The sequence below is a fragment of the Sinocyclocheilus grahami genome, unplaced genomic scaffold, assembly GCF_001515645.1.
Source record: "Sinocyclocheilus grahami isolate Dianchi unplaced genomic scaffold, SAMN03320097.WGS_v1.1 scaffold5.1, whole genome shotgun sequence".
Classification (NCBI taxonomy): Eukaryota; Metazoa; Chordata; class Actinopteri; order Cypriniformes; family Cyprinidae; genus Sinocyclocheilus; species Sinocyclocheilus grahami.
The window spans coordinates 2,108,366-2,126,646 of record NW_015505184.1 but is presented as its reverse complement, the minus strand read 5'-3'; the positions used below and the strand labels follow the sequence as shown (position 1 = coordinate 2,126,646).

Below are 18,281 nucleotides of genomic sequence, written 5' to 3'. Positions count from 1 at the left end.
TCAGATACGAACACTTCAACGGTACGATGTCGATGCAGAAAACATATACACATTTATAAACTTTTTATATACTTAATATGTCATTTTAAATCTTTCAAATATCATATTTTTCGAACTTTGTCTTAATAATATATATTTTTGAGACGTAAATATTCATGAGTATTATTTTATTTGCAGATAATCACTGATTATTTACCAACAAGGGATGAAGAGCATCAACTTTTTGACCGACTTGCTGCTATTACTCATAGCCAGTGATGCGAGCGCTTGGATGATCAGAAATGCGACTGAAACGCTCACCGCAACCAATATCACTGTCAATAAATCGGAAATGGGGACTGACGGATTAGCATCCATGCCCAAATCAAGGCGAAAACGGTACATTTCGCAAAGTGACATGATAGCTATTCTGGACTATCACAACAAGGTGCGAGCGAATGTTTTCCCACCTGCAGCCAACATGGAGTATATGGTAAGCAACCAACTCATCCCTCTCATCTTTCCATCTTTCCAAAGAAACAGTATGCAGCATTTTACCTCTCAATAGCAAAACTATAAAAAGCGTATTAGATTGATTTGCGGTGCTGCATTTGTATCATTCGACAGCTCCTCCTGCTGGATATAGTAAAATGTTATAAAAGCCTATTATAATAGCCTCAAGCCATTTAACCCCAACGATAAATTTACTTTTGAGTTTAAAAGGTATAAAATGCTTGTTCATTTATTGTACACAGAATTTTACAATCACACTGTCTTGATTTCATGTGGACATAACATATGAGTGTGTGTGCATGATTAAATGCCATATTATTACTTGACACGCATGGGTACGATTTCCTGCATAGTAAAAATCGTAAAATAATATTTAATTATTACTCCACACAATTAACTCTGTTGTTATATTGTTTTAGGTTTGGGATGAAGGCCTGGCCAGGTCAGCAGAAGCTTGGGCAGCCATGTGTATTTGGGAACATGGACCTCCTTACCTTCTTCGATATCTGGGTCAAAACCTCTCAGTCCGAACTGGCAAGTAAGTCTTGCAGGTGAACAGTTGTTTGCTATTGATAGAACTAACTCTCAGATCTTTATTATTCTTAGAATAAAGAAGAATTGTGCTAATTTAATGGCTTGAAATGTCACTTTGGCAGCATTATCCAATTACAAACAATGAAGAAGACTCAAGGCAATGGGCCAGACCAGAATTTCATGTTTTCGATGCTGTCCAGTGGATAATGCTTCTTGTTTTTTCTCTCTCATTTTCTAAATTGCATCCAAATTGTTTCTGCTCCTGCCAGTTACCGCTCCATTCTTCAGCTGGTTAAACCTTGGTATGATGAGGTCAGGGATTATGTGTTTCCATACCCACATGACTGCAATCCTCGCTGCCCGATGCGCTGTTACGGACCCATGTGCACACATTACACACAAGTGAGTTTGGTTGCAAGTCATAATTCAGATTAAGCAAACAGTAAAATGTTTGACGCTCTCTGAATGTTACAGATGGTGTGGGCGTCATCAAACAGAGTTGGATGTGCCATCCAAACCTGTTACAATATGGTTGTGTGGGGCGCTGTGTGGAGGGAGGCAACTTACTTGGTCTGCAATTATTCTCCAAAGTTAGTCATGTTTTTATCTGTTAATGCAGCTCTAGCCAGATATTACACCCAACAAGAGCACAGAGTGTACCCTTCTCAGTCTGATAATGCCAGCACATGACTAAGGTGTTATGCATGCTCATCTTTGTGGTATATTTTTAAAACAGTCCTATTTTTCAGGGGCAACTGGATTAGTGAGGCACCTTACAGAGTCGGTGTGCCATGCTCAGCCTGTCCTCCAAGCTACGGAGGTTCATGCAGCAACAACATGTGCTTTCCTGCCATCAACTCAAACTTCATGTACTGGTTTAAATAAGATGTCTGTCACATGTTTAAAGGAATAGTTCGGCCAAAAAAAAAACAAAAAAAACAGGCCATCCAAGATTTAGATTAGTTTGTTTCTTTCTCAGAACAGATTTGGAGAAATTTAGCATTACATCACTTGCTTACCAATGGATCCCCTGTAGTGAATGGGTGCCATCAAAATGAGAGTGCAAACAGCTGATAAAAACATCATGATAATCCACAAGTAATCCACATGTCTCCACTGGATCAAAACATCTTGTGACATGAAAACCTGCGATTTTTAATAAACAAATTCATCAAGATTTTTAAAAAGACTTGCTTCTGGTTAAAATAGGAGTCCTCTATCCAAAATATTGCATTTTCCAGTGAAAAAACAGAATCTGTGTCTGTATCAGAAATGAAATACGCACTGATCAAGCATTGTTTACAAGCAAAAATAGTGTAAAGCAGTTCTAAACAAATATGTTAGTGGAATTTGAATGAGAGGACAACAGGGGAATTACTTTTTTACTTAAGGAAGCGTTATTATGGATTATCGGTATTTTTTGCTAGAAACCCCATTTTAAAGTTAAAAGCCTTAATAATGGATTTGTTTCTAACAAACATGCAGCTTTTCACTTTCCAAGATGTTAACTGATGGACTTCAGTCATGTGCATTACTTGTGGATTATTGTGATGTTTATATCAGCTGTTTGTACTCTCATTCTGACGGCACCCATTCACTACAGAGGATCCATTGGTGAGCAAGTGATGTAATCTGTTCAGATGAAGAAATAAATTAATCTACATCTCGGATCTTTTAAATCTATATTGATTTTGTACAGCAGATATCTGCTTTTTTGTATGTGATACTGTCGATTCCAGAAATGGTGCTAATGTTAACACAATCTGAAAGGGTTAGTGCACACAAAAATGAAAATTCTGTCATTAATTACTCACCCTCTTGTTGTTCGAAACCCGTAAGACCTTCGTTCATCTTCGAACACAATTTAAGATATTTTTGATGAAATATGAGGACTCTCTGACCCTCTCATAGACAGCAAGGTAACTGCCACGTTCAAGGTCCAGAAAAGTACCAAGATGATCGACAAAGTAGTCCGTGTGACATCAGTGGTTCAACTGTAAAGTTACGAAGCTACGAGAATACTTTTTTGCGCAAAGAAAACAAAAATAACGACTTTATTCCACATTTTCGTCTCTACTGCGTCATTTTGGATGCGCGTTCACAACAGTACCACGACGCGAGCGTGTGGCGGCGCCGGCGCTGACCCAGATATTTACGTCATTACGCCGGATCTGGGTCAGCGCCGCCACACGCTCGCGTCACGCATCAGATTTCATCAAAAATATCTTAAATTGTGTTCCGAAGATGAACGACGGTTTTACGGGTTTGGAACAACACAAGGGTGAGTAATTAATGACAGAATTTTCATTTTTGGGTGAACTAACCCTTTAAAGTGACTTTTAGAATCAGCCATCATATTGATGCTCATGAATAGATTAATTATATTTTCTTCTGGTGCTCAGAGCAAGTCTGTGCTGATCACTCTATATAACTGTTTATATTCCACTTTTATACACATGTATTTCTTTATTTGAAAAAAAAATCTGTTTCATCAGGGTTTTTCCAAGGTACTTAGACATAAAACATTCAAGCTATTTTTGGTAATGAAGCTGTCCGTGCATTTTCAGTACCAAAAACCACTCCAAGGTTTTTGTAATGATAATGTTAAATGTATGTTCAGCATTTTTATTTGGTCAAGAAAATTTTTCATATGTGTTTCCTTTATTTTATGTTGTTGTGTGCATGATGCTTTTACTTATATTGGCAATCCATGATAAATATTAAGATTTTACCATCTTTGTAGGAGGTCTACCTACCACACGCACACAAATAAAAATAGCATAAATCTTCGTTGACTTTGACTAAATATACAGAGCAGAAACACAGGCTACTGCACCAGTATTTATGCGTATATTTTCACCGGTATATATATGCTTCTGTGCTGTGGGTGGGTGTGTCGATGTGCTTGTGGGCGTGGCTTAAAAGTTCACTATAAATGAGAAAAGCAGCCTCGCAAATTAAAACATTTGAAAGTACATTATTTTGCCGCGCAATGACTCATGATGACTCATTCATAAAGAAACCTCAAGCAGATCAAAACAGGTGGACACGTGTATTTGAAATACAAAAACAGCATCGAATAATTATTTCAGCAAATCGGCACCGGAGATAAACATCCACGCGCGGAACTGCAAAAGGTAAAATGCTGCTTAAAATGCTTTCATTATAAATAACCCTTAACATTTATTTTAAAATATGTCATATGAATTGAAAGTACTACAAGTGTTATAATTCCAAGTCTAGTAAAGATCATATTAATTTCTTTAAAGGTAGCATTAGAGTTACTCATATAACTAGATGCTATAGACTTCAAAGACTTGTGTGGCCAGTTTTAATTCAGGACACGACCGTATGAAATATTGCATGTGTGTGGCAAAAGGCGTACACAAGTCTTTGACAAGTGAGAAACAATCAGCTCAGTTGTAAAAATGCTGAAACTGCACTTTTCAGTCAGGCTTGTGTGAAATTATCTATTTCTGAGCACCCATGCAAATGCACACTAATCATCATGTTGTATTACGTTATGTAAAAAAGTTGTATAAAAATGTATATAAGTATACATTTGTGTGCATTACATTTATTTGAATCTGATATAAATGATTTTGATTTTACAGGCAGAGGACAGATACCACTTTGGATTTTGTTACTGACAGCTGTGGAAACATGAAGTGTGGACATGAAGATTTATTTAGTGGGTTTGTGCTGCTTGTAACTGTCCAAACTGTGGTTTCCATGGTGATTCCCAATGCCACCCACTTAGAAGCCATCCTGGAAAAATACATGGATAAGGATGAGACATGGTGGCAATCCAAGTCAAGGGGTAAAAGAGCAATTTCACAGAGCGATATGCAACTGATTCTTGACCTACATAATAAGCTGAGGGGTCAAGTGTACCCCCCTGCCTCAAACATGGAGTACATGGTAAGATCACATGATGATTAGTCACAATTCTACTGAATCATGTTCCTAACTTATGATCAAACCATGAACAAAAATATATTTTCTGCACAATGTCAAAAATCGAGGGTCAGACTTGGTTTTACCTGCCAAATAGTGAATAAAAAGAAATTGTCTACTACATTTTTTTTAATATCTCATGGCCAATATAAAAATTGTACATTTGTCAAAATAAATAAAAAATAAAAGACTAAAACAATGCTAGATTTAAACATCATAGTATTAGAAAAAAAGTTTGAAAATGTAATACATGTAATACAATACTTTGAGATTTCGTAATGTTATTTATTAGGCGTTAGATGACGGCACAAGTAATCTAAATGCAAAATAAATAAATAATGGAAATGTAAAATTAAATATGCAATATCTGAAAATATATTTCAAATAAATTAAAAATTCTCTGATATCGATAACTGACATGGAACCAATATATTGTGCATCCCTACTTGAAATCAGTTTACATGTGCATGAAGCACAGAAAGAATCAGTAAAATATATTTGAAAATGTGAAAACCTGTAAAATCATGCTAAAGTACAACTTTCCCATTGAATTGTGAATTAAAAGGCTATTTAAACATTGGTGGGGTCATGAGGGTGCTTATAAATGTATCACACGGCTCTGCCAACCGGTATTGGGTACCACACCATAACCGCACTTTGCACAAATGCACTAGAACACACTGAGCTACAGTCAAGTTTGTGGTCTACAACAAACAGTTCATCAGGTCCATCAGGGAGGCCAAAATGCAGCTTCTCCTTCCCACGTTCTGTGGCTCACCTACTGTACGTGGCACTCAGCCAGACCTCTCATTGCTTTCTGGCCAAATATGACCTGATACTTCTTAGAACCATCTATAGCTGCTGCTTCGTCCCGCTGCATTGGAGTTGGCAACAATGAAGGCAAATATTGACTCAGACATCAAAGAAGAATAGAATATAACGCTCTAAATCAACAGAGACCATCCTTTTATTTAAGCTCTTAGGTCCAGTGTACAACACAGTAGTTCTTATTTATTCCTAAAATACATGATGCATTTCTCAGCACTGCACATGGATCATTTCATATGACTGACACTTGCAATCAGCTGTAAGAGAAGAGTTTCAAAACATTCTTCTTAGACAATTAGTTTTGAGTTGATAACATCTGTGTTGCTCTGGGACTCTGAACAATTCAGTGTTAAATCTGTCAAATCCCAGAGCCCTGTATCCCCCAGCAAAGTCTAACAGAATGTGTCTTTGTGTGGGGCGCAGGTAGGGGGAGGAGACATTAGTTACCTTCATGCCACACAGTCCTCTGGGTAATTACTCTGAAAGGGAAGTAGAGGGAGTCACAGAGGATGCATATCTCCCTTGGAATGCACCCAGATGGTCGCTGTAACAGCAAATTAGGCATCGCAACAAATAAACAATGTCAAGACGGGTCTCAAAGGCCACATAAAATACCAGCGGGCTTTGCATCTCTACGCATTTTCTGCTCAGATGCAGAAAGCTTGCTGCAATTTTATGCACCTGAAAGAGCAATACTACATTCACATTTATGGTAAACATTTCAAGTACATGTTGACGACTTAACATATTTATTACAGCTCGCATTAACATCATTGTAAACAGTAAGAATCTTCTATTTTCAGGTGATTTCTTGTGCAAGATAAAAGATCAGAGTTATCAAGGTGGCTGAGGAATAGTATTTGTTGAGGACTGATGGAATAGAATGTACCAGCTCTGCACATATGGAACAGATTAGCACAGGGCAGCAAACTACGCATATGTAATTTTAAATTAAGCTGCTCTGTATTGAAATAATCAGAACCCTGTGCAGAACAGTACACTGCTTACCGCATTTTCTGCTCAGATGCAGAAAGCTTGCTGCAATTTTATGCACCTGAAAGAGTAATACTACATTCACATTTATGGTAAACATTTCAAGTACATGTTGACGACTTAACATATTTAATACAGCTCGCATTAACATCATTGTAAACAGTAAGAATCTTCTATTTTCAGGTGATTTCTTGTGCAAGATAAAAGATCAGAGTTATCAAGGTGGCTGAGGAATAGTATTTGTTGAGGACTGATGGAATGGAATGTACCAGCTCTGCACATATGGAACAGATTAGCACAGGGCAGCAAACTACGCATATGCAATTTTAAATTAAGCTGCTCTGTATTGAAATAATCAGAACCCTGTGCAGAACAGTACACTGCTTATAACATTTAGCTAACATGTGAAGGCTGTAGGTCCTGAATCATTTGAAAAATGTAATTAAATTGTGCTCTCTTCAGATAATGGAAGTCATTATCATTACACCCCTGAGACAGAGGAAAATAACTATATTGAACCAGAACCTGAGCCAGTTCGAAACCACGACACTCACTACAGAGATGAGACCCCGACACCTTCTCCCAACGAGAACACTGAGAGGATCGAAGTCATCAGTACTTCCCAGATGTGTAAGATAACTTCACTGGCTGACTCAAGATAAATTTCATTGGTTGACTTAACTGGACAGGACTGTAAAGTCTTTACTGGGTGCCATCAGAAAGTATGTTTGCATAGATACTAAATGTATGTTCTCTTATATTCTGAAAAGAAAAAACAGAAAAAAACTGCACTCCTGTGTTTATATATTGACATCTACTATTATTTTTTGCAGCTCAGCAAGTAGCATGTGATACTAGATTACGTGATCAGTGCAAAGGAACTACTTGTAACAGGTAAAATGGGTGAATTCGCACATCAGCTACAAACAAATGTGATTTGGTCATTCTACTATGAATCATTTCATGTCTGGTAAATCTTTAATCAGGTACGAATGTCCACCAGGCTGCTTGTACAGCTATGGAAAAGTAATTGGATCGGGTCATTATGACATGGTAGGTAAATGCATTCGCTTTGCATTTTATTTTTATCAATGTGGCATCGCACAGATTTACATGTTGCACAGATTTACTAAACTTTTCCATTTACGTATATTTAAATGCTATATCTAACTTTGGACAGATTGTGGTCAGCTCAGGGTCTCTCTCATTAATGTTGCTGTTTTTCCAGCAATCCAGCATCTGTGGTAGTGGCTTGCATGCTGGAATAATAGATGATGATGGAGGCTGGCTGGATGTCACAAGGGTGGGCAGAAGGCAACGATTCTCAATGTCCTTCAAAAATGGAGTTCAGACTCTGGCGTAAGTCACAGAACCCATACGTTTCATGCTGCTGGATGTGGGTTCAACAATGTTCTCACATTTTCCATGCTATTCTTCAGGAAAAATCAGAGTGCCAATGCCTTCACCGTATCAAATGTTCCAGGTAAGTGCACATGTGATTATTTTTAATGAGATAAACTTTCAGTTTCAGAATATAAATTTAATAAATGTTTTATGACTTCCAGTGAAAGCAGTTAATTGTGATACTACGGTGGCACAATTCTGCCCTTTCAAGAAACCAGTCCGGCACTGCCCCAGGTAAGCTTACTTTGTGACAAAAATAATCTTGATGGATTTCACAAAATACTATGCAATAAATTTAGTCATTAATAGCACAACAGCTAACAAGATGTGTTTTTTTTAGGTTGTATTGTCCTCGTAATTGCTTGTACGACAGCTATGCCCGAGTAATCGGAACCCGCTATTATTCAGATGTAAGTCTTCATGCCATTTAAAGGGATAGTTCACCCAAAAATGAAAATTAGCCCATGATTTACTCACCCTCAAGCCATTATATGTATATTATATGTATGTGACTTTCTTCTCAGACGAATACAATCAGAGTTTTATTTTAAAATGTACTGGCTCTTCCAAGCTTTATAATTGCAGTGAATGGCTGTTGATATCAATAGTCCAACAGAAGTCCAATAAAGTGCACCCATCCATCATAAAAAGCGCTAAACACAGGGTTAATAGCGAATCGATGCATTTGTGTAAGAAAAATATCCATATTTAAAACTTTTTAAACTGTAATGTCTAGCTTCTGCTAGCTGTCATATACGCGTTCATGAGAGAGTGGCATTCCAGCGGATGGCGTAGGATATAGGCGTAGCATTATAAGGCATTATAAAGCTTGGAAGAGCCAGGACATGTTTTAATATAACTCTGAATGTATTCGTTTGAAAGCAGAAAGTCATATACACCTAGGATGGCTTGAGGGTGAGTATTTCAAGGGGTCATTTTCATTTTTTGGGGAACTATCCCTTAAAGGGTCCATTCACACAGAACTTTTTTTTTCATTACATTGCATTGATTTTACATAATTTTTTTCATGTAAAAGTGTTAGATGAACCATTTGACCATCATCTCACACATGACACATGGTTAAAAAAACATGATGCTCAAGTTAAAATAGGTTCAAATTAAGAAATGCTTCCAAATCCAGTGCAAATATTACTGATTCCCACAGGAAATATTATAAGAGATCTCTTGAATACCTCAGTTGTTTCTCCTAGCCTATAATGAGATGAAATGGAGAGCAAATAGAGACTTTTTTCAAAGTTTTCTGCTTCTCAGATTCTTCTTCTGAGAAACAGACCATAGTAATTTCACATGTTCCTCCCCTAAAGTTTCAAAAGAGATCTCAAACTGCTAAGATTTGCTTATTATTTTTCTCTGCTTCAACTTAATTTAACTAAAACTATCCACATTTTTTTATAGCTATATACTATTATTATATGCAAAAAATTTATCTTTTTGTTCCCCTAATGAACTTTAGGAGAATCATCTGAAACAAAGATGATACTTAAACATAAACTCCTAAGCTATAAAAGGACAATAATATATTCCTCTGGGTCGCTCTATTGCAGCTATTAGGAAGTCACTGTTCTGTTACCACTGCAGTAGAAAATGAGCCATTTTTCCTTATTCTGTCCCACTGAGCAGAATTCCAGTATATGCAGGGCAGCTATCCACGCAGGGGTGATTCGAAGTGACTCAGGAGGTTATCTGGACGTAATGCCTGTGGACAAGAGGAAGCAGTACAAGGGCTCCTACCAGAATGGCATCACCTCAGAGAGGTACTGAGTGTGTTGAGTCAGCTTTTGAGCTGCTACTGCTGTATAGCTGGTCTTTCCTTCTTGGCTTCAGCTGGTCTTCAGACAAACTATCTAATACCCCTCCATATGAGCTTGGTTAGATAACGTAATCATTTTATTTAGTGGGTGGCTGAACATTAATCTTATAAACTCTGCTTCTCCTCTGCAAAATAAAACCAGACCACCTACGCAGTCTGGTTTTGTTTTGCTTCATTACATAGCATTTTGAGGGTATCATGAGTATCTGAAGGGTGATTAATGAATCATACTAGCATTTAAATCCTATATCTTTCTATCCTGCTGGTTCTGGATTAATATTGGCCATTATTCTTCCATTTAGCCTACAGAATCCCTCAGGAGGCAAAGCGTTCCGAGTGTTTGCGGTCATTTGAAACCATCGTCCAAGGACAGATGCAAGGAAATAGAGCTCTTGGTAACATAACAGCCAGTAATTACCACACATTTGGTTTGCTGGTCTTGCTGGGCTGGATTTTAGGCCAGTGCTGTCACGAAAAATCTCCTCAACAGGAAAAAAAGACATTGAATTTGACACCATCTGGCCCTGAGAAAACAAAGTCTCCGTGATTTGTTTTCTCTGTGTGTAAATGCCATGTATATATGTGTTGTAAATATAGTGAATTTTATCCATTACATTCATTCTTGTATGTTTTTATAAAACGTATATATTTGCTATTGTAAGCACATAAAGATATAAAGCATTCCTTCAAACAAAATAGGCAATTGTGCATGCAAACACAAGTGTTAATGTCTGAACATTTCGAATGTGTAGAAAAGGCCTTATATTACAGTTTATATTTTTGTATGCATATTTTTAAATCAGTGTTCAGAAGCTGCTCATTAGTGTATTGCGCTTTACAGTATATTAAGCTGCATATGTTCAGAATTTGATACTGTAACAACCTGGCAGGCCAGGAAATCATTATTGCTTTAGAAGAATTTGAAAAATGTATCACAAAAGGAGCAGTGGGGACACATTTTTGTGTTATTTATTTTCATGCAATCTAAAATAAAGATATGTATACTCATAATTCCTCTGTTACAAATATTACTATACCATCGTGTCATGACTCATGACTGTGACTATGAACATCTTGAGTGTATCTTAGTGCAGCATATTGAAATATTTCATGTGGTTCCATCACAATGTCCAGTTTTGATGTATTATGTATTTGAATTTCTGTGATTGTTGGCTAAACACAGCTGTGAGGTTATTTCAAATTTGAGACTCTGGAAGGTGCAGACGGAGCCTCTGCACCTTGAAGAATGAAAACCCAGCGTGCCTCATGTGAAAACACTCCAATTCTGCTGGCGGTGCACAGGCACCACAGACAAAGAAGGATATTGTGTGTATGCTGGTGTGTGTTGATGATTTCAATCTCACTTCCTGGAGTGCATTTCCTCCATGTCAGACACAGATGTGCTTGAGTGGTAGTAGTGAGCTCTCTGTCACTCACCTTGACCTCTCTCATTTCCTGTCTGCCCTCTCAGGCTCTCTCAAGATCATTGCCTTCAGGCTTACAACCCCTTGCAATTTATCACAAAATCACAAGTATGTTTCTTCCTTGTTCATATAGCCATCAAATGCAGAGTTTTTGAAAAACCTAAATGTGCACTCAATAAATTTTCCCTTAGAAACTTTTACTCATGAAATAATGAATTGTACTTTGGTCACACTACTGTCTAATGATGAACAGCAAGTAACCCCCTGTTATTGAGGACGTCTGATGGTAGAATGAAGTCGTGATGGCTGATAGCACACTTCTACAAAAATATTTGTGACTGAAAACATAAAAAATAGATTCACAGTCAAATATCTCTCATGTGGGGTCACAAATGCTAACTATAGCATAAGCTAACACCTTGTTTCTGTTTGTCAGATTTTGTAAAACAAATTGCAATAAATTTTACACACTATAGTAGTTACCCATCTTTTGTGAACCCACACTTTGATTCAAGCCTTCTGAACAATAGTTATCAGTTTGTTTGATCGCAGTTACCAGGAGATGGAAGCTGCGTTGTGGAGAAACTTGCCAGGAAAGGCTGGGGAACCAGAGCAGATGTGTATGATGGTCTCCAGAGAGAAGAGGCATGCATCAGAGCTCTGTCAAAATTCACAGGCCAGTGTGGCAGACGTTGGAGGTGGAACGGGATAAGGACATGTCTGTACTCAAGACACCTAGGTGGCATAAGAATAAGAGAACTGAATCTGCAAATGCATCACTGCAAATACAAAAACACAGTGTTATTGTGCCTGGTGTTCTTTTATCTCAACATTTGCATGTTGACAAGTGTCCCAAATGTCATCTCAAGGAAATACATGTCTATACTCTCAAGATACGTTGTGGACCTTTGAATCGAGGGCAGTGAGTGTGAAGCTACACAGGGTTCACATGCTCATGTGTTCTTGGTTTAGATCCAATGTCTGAAAACAGTGCGACTGTATTTTATATTTTATATTTGCACCCAACAGACTATTGGCTGGATCCTTATAAACTGTAATGAAAATTCTCTGTGGTTCATATCGCGGTCAAAATGAATTATGATCAGTATGCCACCAAGTGTTATGAGCATACCATAATAGTTACATTTTTCCTAGTAATGTGGTTCATTGCCATAAATTTAGGACCTATTTAGGAAATATTTGATTGTTATTCATTGAAATATCTACTATTTTAAATTTTAAATTTATATCAATTTAAATGAAATTGAAATATTAGTCAGAAACCATGAGATTCATTAAGATTATTTTATTTTATTGATGGCCATAGTTTTTAACATCATGAAGTTTAAATTGTGAACGGAGCTGCAAAAATACATTTTAAATTGCATTGAAAATGTTGCATCACATTGTTACATTACTCTAATATTGTATAGGAACTATATATTTCAAAAACTATTGTTGTCTATATAATGTCAGTGATATGTTTCTCACAGTTAAATGTGTCTTCATACATAAAAATGGCTAGCTATAGGTGGGCATCTGCTGACTATCTGATAAGAGTACTGAAATTGTTTATGGCACAAAATGTAATTTCAATTGTGTCATACTCTCAGCAGCTAATAAATCACAGTAGAAAACACATTGTGGTTCTCACAAACCACATTTATCCAAGCCTTAGGGTTAGGGTATGATATGGAAGGCACTATATATTAACTATGCGTGACTATGAGCAGCTGCATTTTATTATTCATATTTAGCGTGGGATTTTCCCTGCTGCCCACAATCCTTTCAGAACAGACTTGTGATCCAGTGGTCCAGAGAGAGAAGACCACAGCACTGAATAGTGAGGATGTTTATTTGCGACCAATCCATTTTTGATATCCACAGCCTGGTCATTGTAAGCCATTTTCTAGAAATGACTCACACATTCATATGAATTCCTCAGAAGCCACTCGTTTGAGTGGACGTATATGATGTGCATGCGGTCGACAATAAGTACCTTCACATAAGGGCTTGCAGAGGCCATGTGCGAGCTCACAGCCACAGCAGATTTTAATGAGTATTATTCTAACATACTTACAGCAGGAACTTGCTTTTCTTTGCATTGCTGGTTTGTATAATGATAATGGAATATTTTTAACCATGCTTATATAAATATCCAGCTCACAGCCCACAGAAGTGTCATATCTGGGTCCAGATGTTTTCATTCTATACATGTACGTGTATTTCTGAAAATAAGACATTGTGCATGGGCTTGTATGGGACAGAATTACAGGAAAACGGTTGTAACTTGACCTTAGATATGTTATGATTCCAAAATGCTGGTTGCAGATGTTGATGTCCTTTCTTATGGGTGTTAAGAAAGGGTCTTTATGATTACATAGTTTTCTCATTTATACACAAAGAGGGAATTCTTCTGAAAATATTTCAAACTGAGGTCACACCACTTGCTGATATGCTGAAATATCATTCACCTTAGAGGTTTGTCTTTTTTTTGCCTTTTAAGCCACAACACACACATCCTTTGCCGAATCTCCCATTTCTCAGTACCCTAAATCTTTTGCATTTCACCCTCCCGGTTGCGATATTGGCTGTGTTCTAAGGTGTATTTGTCAAGATCCCACACATACTGAGGTTGTGCCAATGTAGTGGTTGTGCAAGGTTTCCCTATGTTCACACAGCAGTCGTAAAGCAAAGAGCTTTCTGCCCACTCCCCTGTACCCCCACTGTATGTCCTCGAAGAACCTGAGCAAAATTTTCCGCAATGGCTAAAATCGGCATGCTAACGTTTGGCACGAGTCCTCTGTGCCCTCCTGTCGCTGACCTGAGCAGAGTGCACACAACCGAGCCTACTATTTTCATCTTAATATTTATAAATTTCATTAAAATGTATATTTTGCTTAATTGGGAGTATACACACCGTGTCTTGAAATCACGACAGAGGGTTCGTTTTTGTCAGCTAGTGTGAAGCAAACCGAAAGAGAGTGGTTTGTTTGAGTTGGATGCCTCAGTGGGTCATTTTCATGTACTTGATTTATATGATTTTTGATTTGATATGGTTATTCAATATTTTGTCATAATTCATGCATTGATTATATCTTACTTCTTCTGTAATGTTCTTACAATAATCAGCAATGCAAACATTTACATAATCTAAAGATTTAAACTAATTAAATCTTAACTTTTTCTTGTGACTTTGAATTGATATCTCACCGTGTGACTGTATGACTTCATATTTCACAGTTGTGACTTCATATCTCTCAATTATGAATCTATATCTCACGATTGTGACTATACTTAACAATTGTGTCTTTATATCTCACAACTATGACTTCATATCTCACAATTGTGACTTTAAAATTCCTAATTATGACTATATCTTACAATGTCTATTTATATCTCATTATTATGACTTTATCTCAAAGAGACTTTAAATCTTACAATTGTGATTTTATATCTTAAAATGTGACTTCATATCTCCTAATCATAAAATGTGACTTCAAATCTCCTAATCTCAAAATGTGACTTCTTATCTCATAATTATGACTTTATCTCGATGTGACTTTAAATCTCACAATTGTGATTTATATCTTAAAATGTGACTTCATATCTCATAATTTTGACTTTATCTCAATGTGACTTTAAATCTCAAAATTGTGATTTTATATCTCAAAATGTGACTTCATATCTCATAATTATGACTTTATCTCAATGTGACTTTAAATCCCACAATTGTGATATATAACTTAAAATGTGACTTCATATCTCATAATTTTGACTTTATCTCAATGTGACTTTAAATCTCAAAATTGTGATTTTATATCTCAAAATGTTACTTCATATCTCATAATTATGAATCTATATCCCACAAGTATGACTTTTATCTCACAATTATGAATTTATATCTCACAATTGAGACTTTATATCTTACAATTGCAACTTCATATCTCACAATGTGACTTTCTCATTTTAAACTTATCACAATACCTTTTTTATTTTTTACTCTGAGGCAGAAACAGACTTCCCCAATATCCTTTTCATTAGGAAAAACAATCAAACTGCTTTTAAAATCACTGGCATACAGTGGGTTTCTCACATAGGTTTTGAATTAATGAGGTCTCAAACCACTGGCAAAACATTATAGGTTTTGTACGCAAAGCAAGGAAGCATTTCAAACCACACTATCAGTTATTCTACACCAGAAGTTTTACTAACCATTTCAGAAGACATAAATTATTTGCTGTGGATGTGTTGCTCTGTCTTCAAATATATGCCCTGTGACTTTGAATGCTGACTGCGCAGGACATACATAAGTGCTCTGTGCAGTGTGTACACTGCGATGACATGATTTCATCCAAGTCCTGGTGTTTATGTGGGTGCTGGGGTTTCTTTTGCCAAGGGTAAACAGGAGAGGTGCTGCTTATAGAACTGGGCTGCTTAATGATACGGTCAGGAGAGGGGCTTGCTCTCACTGTTCACGTCATCTCTGACCTTTTTTCTGTTTGGAGGAGGTATCTGATTTCACCTCTTTTTTTCTCACGTTCACACATAAACCATTGTGGACAGCAGGTGAGTAAAATAGTAGCTTTGTTTTGACCTGATGGAGGTAAGGCAGCCAAGGAATCAAAAAATGGCACGCAACCAACATGAACGCCTGTTTACAGCCAGTAAAATCAGTTTTCCACCAGCTGTTTAAAAGCAACACTGCCCTCTACTGGACTCTTTGACCTCAATTCCTCCAGTTGTCATTGCAATTTTCATTTCAATTAGCCTTAAGCACAAAATTCGTATTGTTCTGCAGATGTGATAGTTCATTATCAAAAGAAAACGTCCTGGTAAGCAGGACCCCCTAGGTGGTTTGGAAATATTCCATTTGAATCCCACAAACAATGTTTCATAAGCCAGCTGTGACAGCACTACTGAAATGTTCAAACTTACACATCACTTCAGGAAAAGAAGGTGTCTTACTGCTTGTATTGCAGTATGTTTTCGAAAGAGAACAGTCATAATAACTTGCCCTGCATTCACTCATGCCTGTTCCACTAAGGAATGTAATGAAAGTGCTCAATTTTTCGTCTACATATACACTTGACGAAACATTATGTTCTTTTTTTTGCCCTGTTTTCAACCTTTTAAATGTAGTCTCATCAAGTCTCAGATAACAAGAGAGCCCTTTATAAGGGGACACTGGGGGGATAGTCAAAGCAGGTCTGTGTGGAAGAAGCCACATTTCGTCTCGCTTCAGGGAAGTTTGGCACAATATACATTGCTTTCTTCCTGATAATCAAAGAAAGAGCAAATGCAGCAGAACTGTGTGCGTAGGGAACCAGTGGTGTTAAGCTAAGCAGAAAGAAAATAAACCCTATTTCAACAGACTGGCTGCCTATGGCCCCATAGACCCACTGTGGCACCTCAGATGTGCAGCTAAGCTACTTGTTCTGTTCCAAAATATATTCATTGTGGGTGCTGATGATATTTTTGCGTACATTTTGATGCATTTGCGTTCACAAGTGCATTTACAAAATTTTCCAACAAGAAAGCATATTGATTTAAGTCTAATTTTTCGCCCCCTTTCCGTATCTCTCAAGCACAGAGATGCTGTGTCTCATTTGTGCAAGTTCACTTAGTTCATTATATCACATTAGGTAAATCAATTCTAGGCCAGCCACTGAAGATATTACAAATCTTGAGGTTGGCATATACAAACAGCCCATTAAAAACAGCCAAAATAATCACATGACTTGTGATTATTTACTTGCAACCTGATTTTGCATTTGTGGATGGCAATGCATCAGTGTGCCTATTAAACCCCTGGGGGAAACATGTCTGGCAGGAGGCCCTCAGTGGTGATAGACATGTTTTCCTGCCTGTAACCACCTGAACTAATGCCAGTTTCAGCAGTTGAGACCTTAGCACATTTCCTCTGGATGTCTTATTTAAACGTGGCATAACCAGTAAAGGTCTCAAATACTATTAGTTACTGTCACTCATTTTGTCATACTTTCATGATATGTTGCATTAATGTAGTAAGTAGATGAACAATTAAAGTCTTAAAGGGATCGATCATGCAAAAATTAAAAAAATCTGTTATCATTTACTCACCCTCAAGTTATTTCTTTCTTCTGCTGAACACAAAAGAAGATATTAAGATTCCGTACAATTTTTTTCTATAATATGGAAGTCAGTAGGAATCATCAACTGTTTGGTTACGCACAATCCAAATACTGCCCTAACATGTTTCCTAAATCGATGTGTATTCTCCACAAAATTTAACCTGGTTTAATTATTTAGAAATAAATTCAGTAAATAGACTAGTCAGTTTGTCATTGTGACATTACAGTGAGATTATGTCTGAAAGGTACTTACTGTGCGATAGGCCTACTGACGGTTGACTATTTTGCTGTTACATAGATTTGTACATTCCGTTTAGTTTGCATTAGCACAAACATTGCACATTCTTCGCATAAAACTGTGCAGTTTGCAAAAGCAAAACACCCTATGCCTATGCAGTTTAAATATTTAATTCCTCAACGGAGATGCTATCACGCCTCTTGATGGCAGCATCCCCCTTTCCCTAGATATTTTAATATCATGAACAGACAGGCCCCAGGGTAGCAGTGCCAGTCAGGAGGAAACGGATACACAAGGGGGGCAAAACAACAAACAAACCCTGGAACCGGTACAGGAAGCTATAAAAATGAAGCTTGTCCATTCCTGCTGATGTTAGTTACTTTCAACTGTAGCCTAAAGCGTTGTGTTGGTATGAATAAAATAAGCAGTGGTACAGCTGTACGAGGCCATTGAGATACTATTGGCGT

At 37.2% G+C, this 18,281-nt stretch overlaps 1 protein-coding gene across 1 annotated transcript; it reads left to right on the top strand.

The window, feature by feature from the left end:
* The first annotated feature begins 216 nt into the window (after positions 1 to 216).
* Positions 217 to 10,985, top strand: LOC107586375 (cysteine-rich secretory protein LCCL domain-containing 1-like). The gene is made up of 14 exons (XM_016273696.1): positions 217 to 472; positions 912 to 1,030; positions 1,296 to 1,428; positions 1,501 to 1,616; positions 1,776 to 1,871; positions 7,262 to 7,434; positions 7,638 to 7,698; positions 7,791 to 7,857; positions 8,033 to 8,163; positions 8,244 to 8,287; positions 8,370 to 8,442; positions 8,549 to 8,618; positions 9,850 to 9,983; positions 10,342 to 10,985. Exons 1-14 carry the CDS (start codon positions 272 to 274, stop codon positions 10,391 to 10,393), a joined length of 1,470 nt encoding a protein of 489 aa, XP_016129182.1. The 5' UTR covers positions 217 to 271; the 3' UTR covers positions 10,394 to 10,985.
* Positions 10,986 to 18,281: the final 7,296 nt, after the last annotated feature.